We start from the raw sequence: 10,251 nt of genomic DNA on the forward strand, positions 1-10,251 counted from the left end.
GTAGACACGCCCCAGAATATCACGAAGTACGTGCGTGGGCGGGGCGCTGTTGTTCTCGTGCTCTACCTGCCAGCTGCTCATCGGTCTGCTGACCTTCCTCGTCGCTCAGTCCGTAGCTGGTGCTCCTTCTGCCGGTTGTTGTGTGGAAACATGGCGGCGCCGCTGACCGACCACGAGAAGCGGAAGCAGATCAGCGTCCGAGGCATCGCGGGGCTCGGGGACGTGGCGGAGATCAAGCGGAGTTTTAACCGACACCTGCACTTCACGCTGGCGAAGGACCGAAATGTGGCAACGCCCCGGGACTACTACTTTGCCTTGGCCCACACCGTCCGGGACCACCTGGTGGGCCGCTGGATCCGGACCCAGCAGTACTACTATGAAAAGGACCCGAAGGTAACGGCCTAGTTTCTGGCGTGCAGAGCGCTGACAAGTGACAGCTAGAAAGTTCCATGAGTTTATAAAAAACAAAACAAAAACAAACATTAAACGATTTTTTAAAGACCAGGTGATTGGTTTCTGGGTGTTTAAACATAAAACCTTAATTCGACATAAATTTAGCTGCTTTTTATATAAAATTTATACATTTAAATAAAAAAGTTGGAAAACTTGGCTTCTTGCAGGTGGTCGTTTACCTCAGAGCTGATAAGTTTAAATCATGATTTCCTAAAAATACATTTATATTTGCTTTTACTAATTATGCCGATTTAATCAGAGAATTTCAAGAATGCCTTCAATATGTTTTAACTTTTACATTATTATGTCATTATAATTACAACCATAAATTAGAATATTTATCAATGAAAACTGGTTTGACTTTATAAATGACCTCCATGAAATCCTGCAAGTGGACCAGGTTCTGTTGTTCAGATAAAACTGCTAAAGGTTCCTGTCTGTACTAGAGCTAAATATGGTTTGATACGTTACACCAGACTGTATTCAGTTATTTTGTAGTTTTTTTTCTTGATTTATAATTGTGTTGAGGATGCAGGAGAACAGCTGGGAGTTCAGGGTGCAGTGGGGTTTTAATAAATGTTAGGAAGATTTACTTCTCTGAAGTTTGCATTGATCTTATGTCTGGTCCTCCCTCAGTTTGGGTTCATCAGCAGAAATGAAGGAGCTGAAAATGACTGAGCAGCTGAGTGATGGTCTGAGAGGAGCAGGTGATTCCTGTCCTTTGAGCAGGAAGTGGTCTGTCTGTGTTTTCAGTCCTGAAAGTCCACATTCAGTTTCCACAAACACGTCCTGCTGTGCAGCTTTTCTGATATCAGGTCGCAGTGACCCAGAAACACTGAACAGGTTTCTCATTTATGGAACCGATTAAAACTCCAAGCTCTTTTAGTATTTTGGTGTGTCTGGGTTTGTTTTATATATAAATTGCATGTAGAAGCTGAACGAATTTATTCCCAGCCAGCATGCAGACATGATGCAGAGCAGTGGGCGGAGCTTGTAGCTTTCAGATGATGAGCTCCTCCAAATAGATTTTTTCATCCTTTCTGATAAGATGAGGTCAACCTGAATATCTGCTTCTCCTCCATTTTCTTGGTTACCATGGTGACAGTTTCTACAGTAACAGCTGACCCTCAGCCGGACTTGGTCTGTTGTTTCCTGGCCATCATGGCCTCCTGGTTTTGGTTGTGTAGTGGCGACCAGGAAGCAGCTGCGGACTGTCTGGTGACCAGGATTTGCTCTGGTCCAGTTCAGGTTCCTTCTGATTATGAACGTGGAGGATTTAGATGAATTTGAATTAATTTTAATTTAATTTGATTTAAATGTCTTCAGCGGGTGTACTACCTGTCTCTGGAGTTCTACATGGGCCGAACTCTGCAGAACACCATGGTCAACCTCGGCCTGGAAAACGCCTGCGATGAAGCCATCTACCAGGTAACAGCACACCGGTGTGTGTGTGTGTGTGTGAACACACAATGAGTACACTAATTTTTGAAAGTGTGTGTAGAAGCCTTTCATCGTTTCCTCCTTTAACTTCCTCATAGTTTGAACTCAAAGCATCCAACACACACCGATAACAGGCGTGTGTGTGTGTGTGTGTGTGTGTGTGTGTGTGTGTGTGTGTAGCTGGGTTTGGACATTGAAGAGCTGGAGGAGATTGAAGAGGATGCTGGTCTGGGAAACGGAGGACTGGGACGACTGGCAGGTGATATTTGCAGACGCTTTATTTTGATAGAAACTTTATTAACTTGGTTTAAAAGAAAATCTTCAATATTCAGAGCAATTTTTTTTCTTTATCAAAACTTCCTGTTTTTGTTTTTGTTTGTTTTTTTTTTTTAACATCCTCCTTCTGCATAAAAACCTTCTTCCTTTCCACATTCGTCCAGTTTGGCTGCAGATGCCCTGACTTTGTAAAATATCCGGCCTTTCTGCACGACTCTGTTTTATTTCCTGGTTAAATGAAGTTCATGAGGAAAAGCTTCTCACCCTGCAGTTATTGACAGTCGGACGGTCCACTGAGCCGTCCTCTTCTCGTCCCATGCAGCTTGTTTTTTGGACTCCATGGCGACGCTCGGCCTCGCAGCGTACGGTTACGGGATCCGTTACGAGTTCGGCATCTTCAACCAGAAGATCAGCAACGGTTGGCAGGTACGGTCACCTGCGCCAGGCCTGCTCAGGCTGTGATTGGCTGAAGGGTTGACATGTTGCTCCGCCCCCTTCAGGTGGAGGAGGCAGATGATTGGCTACGGTATGGAAACCCCTGGGAGAAGGCGAGACCAGAGTACATGCTGCCGGTACATTTCTACGGCCGAGTCCAGAACACGGAGAGTGGGATGAAGTGGGTCGACACGCAGGTCAGATCCACACACACACGGGGTTTAGTGTGTTCACGCTCTGAGCTGAAACGGTTTATCCACCAATCACATGTTTAGGTGGTGCTGGCAATGCCCTACGACACTCCAGTTCCTGGTTACCATAACAACACGGTGAACACGATGAGGCTGTGGTCGGCTAAAGCTCCGAATGACTTCAACCTGCAGAACTGTACGTCTGATCACTCATCAGTTCACACACACATGAACACACACACAGACACATGTTAACAGGGAGGTTTTTCTTCCTTAGTTTGTCTCTTTGCTGTAAAAGTGAAGTTGGGACATGGATCAGGTCTGTTTAGATCAGGATGGCTGAAGTCCACATCCAGGACTGTCAGATGTGGAGGTCTGGCTCTGGGTCTTGGTCTGGTGATCCGTCCTCTCACTGTCACTCTGTCTGCTGCAGTTAACCTGGGTGATTACATCGAAGCGGTTCTGGACCGAAACCTGGCTGAGAACATCTCCAGAGTCCTGTACCCCAACGACAACGTGAGTCTGAACCGACCCGAACATCTGGACCACTGGACGGACTCTGACTGGTCGGATCCTGACCGGTTGGACTCTGACTGGACGGATTCTGGCTGTTCGGACTCTAACTAGTCAGATCTGTGTGTGTGTGTGTTTGTAGTTCTTCGAAGGGAAGGAGCTGCGTCTGAAGCAAGAATACTTTGTGGTTGCCGCCACGCTGCAGGACATCATCCGCAGGTTCAAATCCTCCAAGTTCGGCTGCAGAGATCCGGTTCGAACGTCTTTCGACACGTTACCTGAAAAGGTGAGAAATTGAAGAAGAGCAGGAGTCTGGGTAGAAGAACAGCTCTAAAACCTCACATTTCTTCTTCTGTGGTGTCAGGTAGCGATCCAGCTGAACGACACCCACCCAGCTCTAGCCATCCCAGAACTGATGAGGATCCTGGTGGACATCGAGAAGCTGGACTGGAACAAGGTCTGAGTTTCAGACATGTCTGAAGGAAAACAAACATTTTTAGAGCATGTGATTGATTTGTGTGTGTGTGTGTGTGTGTGTGTGTGTGTGTGTGTGTGTGTGTGCAGGCCTGGGACATCACCTGTCGTACGTGTGCGTACACCAACCACACGGTGCTGCCTGAGGCGCTGGAGCGATGGCCCGTTCATATGTTCGAACAGCTGCTGCCTCGACACCTGCTGATCATCTACGAGATCAACCAGAGACACCTGGACGTAAGAATGCCGAGTTCTACTGAGTTCTACCGAGTTCTGGTACAGCGGCCCAATCCTTGATGTGTGAGCTGAACCTGGGTTCTCATTCATCAACCGTTCTTACACAGTTTTTATTTACCAGCTGAAATGTTCTGAAACATAAGTGGAGCTCTGACTTGCTGACAGACAGAATCTGGAGGTGGAAAAGAGAAACTGCGTTATTTCTGCAGCATCCTGGTTTATTCTTTATCCAACAGACAGACAAGTTACTTTCATTCAGCATCGTTGCACCAGAGTTGCAGAATGAAATCACGCTGCATCGAGCCACCATAAAAGAAATGTCAGATTCTGGCGAAGTTCTGCAGGGTTCTGCACTCGGCCACTGAGTTTCTATGTTTGTGTCTCAGAGGATAGCAGCCATGTTTCCGGGGGACGTGGACCGTCTGCGGCGGATGTCTCTGATCGAGGAGGGCGACCCGAAGAGGATCAACATGGCTCACCTGTGTGTGGTTGGCTGTCACACCGTCAACGGAGTGGCTCAGATCCACTCAGACATAGTCAAGAACACCGTGTGAGTCCATGGAGACGACACGCCGTTGACGGCTCGCCGATCTGCTCAACGATGGCGTTCTGAGACGTTTTCTGCTCGTTTCTTCTTCTTCTGCAGGTTTAAAGACTTCCACGAGGTGGATCCTGAGAAGTTTCAGAACAAAACCAACGGGATCACTCCGCGCCGCTGGCTGCTGCTGTGCAACCCGGGCCTGGCCGACATCATCGCCGAGGCAGGTCTACGTGGTTTTTGTTGCCACGGCAACGTGCTGCTGTGGTCTAAGCTTGTTGCTTCTCTTCTTGCAGAGGATTGGAGAAGGTTTCCTCACAGACCTCCACGAGCTTAAGAACGTCCTGCAGTTTGTGGATGATGAGTCCTTCATCAGAGACGTGTCCAAAGTCAAACAGGTAGAAACAAACCCATCGGAGAGTCAGTCGGTCCAGTCCGGTCAGATCTGGTCTGCCTGTCCTCTAACAGCTGTCCTCCGTCCTCACAGGAGAACAAACTGAAGTTCGCCTCCTACCTGCAGAAACAGAACCAGGTGAAGGTGAACCCGGACTCCATCTTTGACGTCCAGGTGAAGAGGATCCATGAGTACAAGAGGCAGCTGCTCAACTGTCTGCACGCCGTCACGCTGTACAACCGTAAGACTCCAGAGTCCTCGGCTGAGCCTTAACGCCTGAGGAATCGATTCAGCGGTAGAAAATATTAAAAAATAAATATGTAGACTTCGTTTTAATCATAGCTTTGATAAATGTCGGTCAAGGATCAATCGCGGGAGTTTACCAGGAAAATGGGAGCGGAACAACGTGAGGGATGTGAGGTCAGGGACGAAGATCACAGCTTCATCCGGAGGATGATGAGATGATTTTAAACACACATGAGGAAGATGAGATCCTGATGGTGCAGATCTTCTGTTGTCTGTGGTGGAAATTGAGTTTTCTTTTTCTTTTTCAGGGCTCAAACTTCAGCCCAACAGGCCGTTTGTTCCCCGCACGGTGATCATCGGAGGGAAGGTGCCACTTCCAGTCTGTTTCTAACAAATGCCAGAAAAACTTGGCTGCGAGTCTCATGTGGCTGAACTGTGTGGCTGAACTGTGTCGCCCCCTGCAGGCAGCTCCTGGGTACCACATGGCAAAGAGGACCATCAAACTGATCACGTCTGTGGGTCAGGTGATCAATAACGACCCGGCAGTGGGAGACAAGCTGAAAGTCATCTTCCTGGAGAACTACAGAGTTTCTTTAGCTGAGAGAGGTGAGACCACAGAACCACACCAGTCCAGGATTCACACCTGTTTCAGGGTTTTTCTTCAGGTCTCGTGTTGTTGTGAGAACCTGTCGGTAGTTTACATGCAGCTGCAGAACCTTCAGGTCTGAAACATCGTAGTGATTCTCCTGGTTCTGGTCCAGTGATCCCAGCTGCAGACCTGTCAGAGCAGATCTCCACCGCCGGAACAGAAGCGTCTGGAACAGGAAACATGAAGTTCATGCTGAACGGCGCTCTGACCATCGGCACCATGGACGGCGCCACGGTGGAGATGGCCGAGGAGGCCGGCGAGGAGAACCTCTTCATCTTCGGCATGAGGGTGGAAGACGTAGAAGAGCTGGACAGGAAGGGGTGAGGTCACTTCCTGTCCTCACAAAGATGACGTTAATGGAAAAGATAAAGAAAATTCACATTTAACTTACTAGTAGCTGCCACTAACGATAAATTCTTTTCATCATCAGTTTCTCACAGCCAAATATTTAGTTTAGTCAAAAAACTTCATAAAGTCTAAATATTTACCTATAAATGACACACACACAAAGATTTTACATTATAGATGAGTTCAAACTGTTCCTTCACTGTTTAATGCTCATATTCTTCACTATTTATTTCCTTGTAGATATCTTTATATATTGAAATTGATATTTAGTTTAGTTTTTTGGGTTTTAATACTCTGATTTAAGGTTTAAAGATTTTAGTCTCCCAACCAACCAAACACTGACAGAAATCTGATGAGGGTTTAAATATCTGGAATTTGTTTAGTTCTTGAATGTAATTTAGTTTTATTGTTGTTTAAATTTTTTTATAAGGCAAAAGTATTAAGACAAAATTGTGACAAAAGTTTTAGCAAATGTATGAATGAATATCCATAAAACAGAACAGAGCTGCAGCTGATGCTCTGATGTCTCAGCATCCCTGAATGCACCACCGCTGCTGCTTTAGCAGAGTTTAACCAGTCAGATTAATTTTAAATCAGAGGAAAGTTTTGGTCGTAAACGAACAGACAGAAAGTTCAGACACATTTTAAAGCAACTTTTCTGTCACTGCTCTACGTTGAATATCATCTCCTCAGGACTGCGCTCTAGAATGACATCACTACCTGTTTCCTGCAGTTATGATGCCACAGAGTTCTACAACCGCCTACCAGAGCTGAAGCTGGCTGTGGACCAGATCCAGGCTGGTTTCTTCAGTCCTGCAGAACCAGAAATGTTCAGAGACCTGACGGAGATGCTGATGAAACATGACAGGTAAAACTGAGCTTAGCAGATACTAAGAGCAGAAGCATCATCACAAAGACTGGATGCAAATCTGGTGGTGTTGGTTTGAAGTTGCTTTGGGAGTCGGGGAGAACTCAAAGCTTAGCACAGGAATGGGCAAAGTCTGTCTTCAAGGGCTCCAGTCCTGCAGGTTTTAGATGTTTTCTGCTGCAGAACATCTGAATCAGGTTACTGGGTCAACATGCTTTGGTAGAACTTGGCAAGCTCTTGAGGTGAGGATTTAATTAAAACCAGGTGTGTTGGAGCAGGGGAAACACCTAAAACCTGCAGGACTGCAGTTCTTTAAAGTTGTAATTGCCCATCCCTGGCTTAGCACAAACACTGGAAGCAGGTGGAAACAGTTAGCATAGCTTAACACAAGGACTTGTGAGGGATAGACATTTTTAGCATAGATGGAAACTGTTGGTATAGCTTAGCATTAGAAACTAGAAGCATGGGGGAACTTTTATAGTAGCTTAGCTAAGAGTCTGGAAACAATTAGCATAGCTTTTCATGGAGACTTGAAGCATATGGCAACAAAAAAACGCCATAACCAAGTAGATATTGTTACCGTAGCTCAGCATAGGGAGAAAATGTTGGCATTGGAAAGGAAACTTTAACATAACATACACAAGGACTTGAGGCAGCTGGAAATTATTTATGTAGCTTAGCACAGGTGAAAACCTTTGGCTCCACAGAACTTGGCACAAAGACTGAAAAAGACCGACTTGTGACAGGTAGAAATCATTAACATAGTGTAGCATAGGTGGAAACTGTTGCCTTATACAGAGACTGGAAGTATGAGGAAGTTGTTAGTGTAGCTTAGCAAAGAGAAAACTTAGTTTAACACAAAGACCGTACACAAAGAAACTGTTAACATAGACTAAAATGGAGACTTGAACCATTAATGCAGCTCAGCACAAACACCAGAAGCAGGTAGAAGTCATTGGTGAAGCGTAATAACTGTTAGCATAGCTTAGCATTGACTATGGCAGTAGTTCATATCTGAACGTCTAAAATTCACATGAACATTTCTGTAAGATTCTGTCCTTCACGCCGACGTTTCCTCTGCAGGTTTAAGGTGTTTGCAGATTATGAAGACTACATCAAATGTCAGGAGAGAGTCGATGAGCTGTACAAGGTAATCCAGATTATTTCTCTCAGAAGTAAGTTTAGCTTTCTGTTTTTGACTGTTTTAACTGACTGATTATCCTCCGTTTAATATTAATGCAGAATCATTTTAAGGGAAAAATTGTTGATAAAATGATGGAACATCTTGTCTCGAAGCAGCTGCACGTTTCAGTTGGTCAGACTGTTCTTTTTTTTTTTTACTTTATTATTGATTTTTAGAACAGGTATAAAACAAACATATGACAACAACAGCAGACAGGGTCAGTACAGGCTTAACACACATAAACCACAGCTTTGTTTCATTTATACAACAGAAAAATGAACTGCTGAGACACATTCATTTATATATTGCATATCTTAGGGTTCTTAGGGGCATCACGGGGAAGATTTCACAAATAGTACTGTCATACATCTGCACAGGGTGTAACAAACATGTCCACTACCTTGAATTCAAATAGGCCTACCAAGGTTCCCAATTTCTCTCTACCTTAGCACCCACATTTCTCAGAGAGAAGGTCAGACGCTCCCAATGATCTCGATCCCCTCCTGAACAGATGGAGGCTCTCTGCTGAGCCATTTTCTGGTTATTGCTTTTTTGCCACCAACTAACAAAATCTGCTTTAAGTATCTGTCTTGTTTTTTCATGTTAGTTGGCAAATTCCCCAAATTTATGAAACTGAAAGAGCAGTTTGTACCCAAACCTACAACTGATCTGATCTCTCTAATCACATTTCCCCAAAACACTGACAGTATAGGACGATCCCGCTGATGTATTGCCACACATGGTCACAGACTGTTTTCCCTGCAGAACCCCAGAGAGTGGACCCGGATGGTGATCCGGAACATCGCTGCCTCAGGGAAGTTCTCCAGCGACCGAACCATCTCCCAGTACGCCCGCGAGATCTGGGGCGTGGAACCGTCTGACGTGAAGATCCCGCCACCAAATGAACCTCCTTTCGATTCGCGGAGCTGAAGAACCGGACCGCAGCGTTTCTGATGCAGCCAAACAGAATCTAAACAAAAGCATCATCTTCCTCCTCCTGTGTCTGTACCGTATCCATGTTAGCAAGAAGCTACATGCTAGCCTTAAAAATAACAAACACAAACGGTGACATTTTTCTGTTTTTGTTCTGGGTTCATTTTCCTGGATCCGGCAGCTCATCCAGGGTTTCCAGATGAATCTGTTACCACTGACATCCAAATTCCTTCTAGTGGAATAAACCTCAATAAGATGTTTTACTGCTTCTGATGAAATGAAGTCATATGACCTTTTGTCATCCTGTTTTCTGCTCTTAACAAAAATTATCAGGTATTTTTGTAAAACTAAACAAATTTAATTTTAAAAGTCATTTTAGAAAACAAACGATGAAATCTCCTCAAGAAGCTCATTTGTTAAAAACAAAAGATTTCATCCATCATCTTACCGGGTCGTCGGCGTCCGCTAACGCAGAACTATGTGAAGACTGTTCAGATTAACAGCAGCTGGTTAACGTTAACCTGGTAACCAGTCGTCATCCCAACTTGTTAAAAGCTCAGTTCTGAACTTTTAACTAATTTTGTTGTCGATTTAAACTCTGAACATGAAGAAATAGTTTCTTTCTGTCGCAGTATGAGCTTTAGGTTTTCTGTAACTCCTTCTGACAGAGGTGCCTTCATGTCTTCTGCAGAAACGCCAGCAGTAAGAACTAAACCTAACGGCTTTGTTTGGTCAGTTTGAAGATCGTATTGTCAGATCTGGATGAAGATCTGAGCATTTTGAACATTTTGTTTGGTTTAATTTAAAGACGCTGATGTCAAAGCTCCATCTGGCTTCACAGGTGCCTGATGGGAAACGGAGTCCTCCCAGAATCCCCTTCAGCTCAACATGAACGTCTCAGTTATCATGTACTGTATAAACGGCACTGAAATAAACGTTTGTTCCAGGTTTCACTTTGTCCATCATGTTGGACTTTTTCTCCTCAGAGGTGAAAACTTTTTATACCAATAAACTCTTAAATGGAAACCAGTCATGTGGTCCGTGAGTCATGTGACATGTTTACCTGCCAACGT

At 44.9% G+C, this 10,251-nt stretch overlaps 1 protein-coding gene across 1 annotated transcript; it reads left to right on the forward strand.

Annotated features, from left to right (window-relative positions):
* The first annotated feature begins 28 nt into the window (after positions 1-28).
* On the forward strand, positions 29-10,204 carry pygb (phosphorylase, glycogen; brain). The gene is made up of 20 exons (XM_042010877.1): positions 29-393; positions 1,780-1,881; positions 2,074-2,152; positions 2,492-2,595; positions 2,670-2,801; positions 2,880-2,991; positions 3,229-3,311; positions 3,451-3,594; positions 3,673-3,765; positions 3,873-4,019; positions 4,406-4,569; positions 4,666-4,780; positions 4,854-4,955; positions 5,045-5,192; positions 5,506-5,564; positions 5,662-5,803; positions 5,959-6,166; positions 6,928-7,062; positions 8,146-8,212; positions 9,011-10,204. Exons 1-20 carry the CDS (start codon positions 151-153, stop codon positions 9,173-9,175), a joined length of 2,544 nt encoding a protein of 847 aa, XP_041866811.1. The 5' UTR covers positions 29-150; the 3' UTR covers positions 9,176-10,204.
* Positions 10,205-10,251: the final 47 nt, after the last annotated feature.

The sequence above is a fragment of the Melanotaenia boesemani genome, chromosome 16 (genome assembly GCF_017639745.1).
Source record: "Melanotaenia boesemani isolate fMelBoe1 chromosome 16, fMelBoe1.pri, whole genome shotgun sequence".
NCBI classification, from domain to species: Eukaryota; Metazoa; Chordata; class Actinopteri; order Atheriniformes; family Melanotaeniidae; genus Melanotaenia; species Melanotaenia boesemani.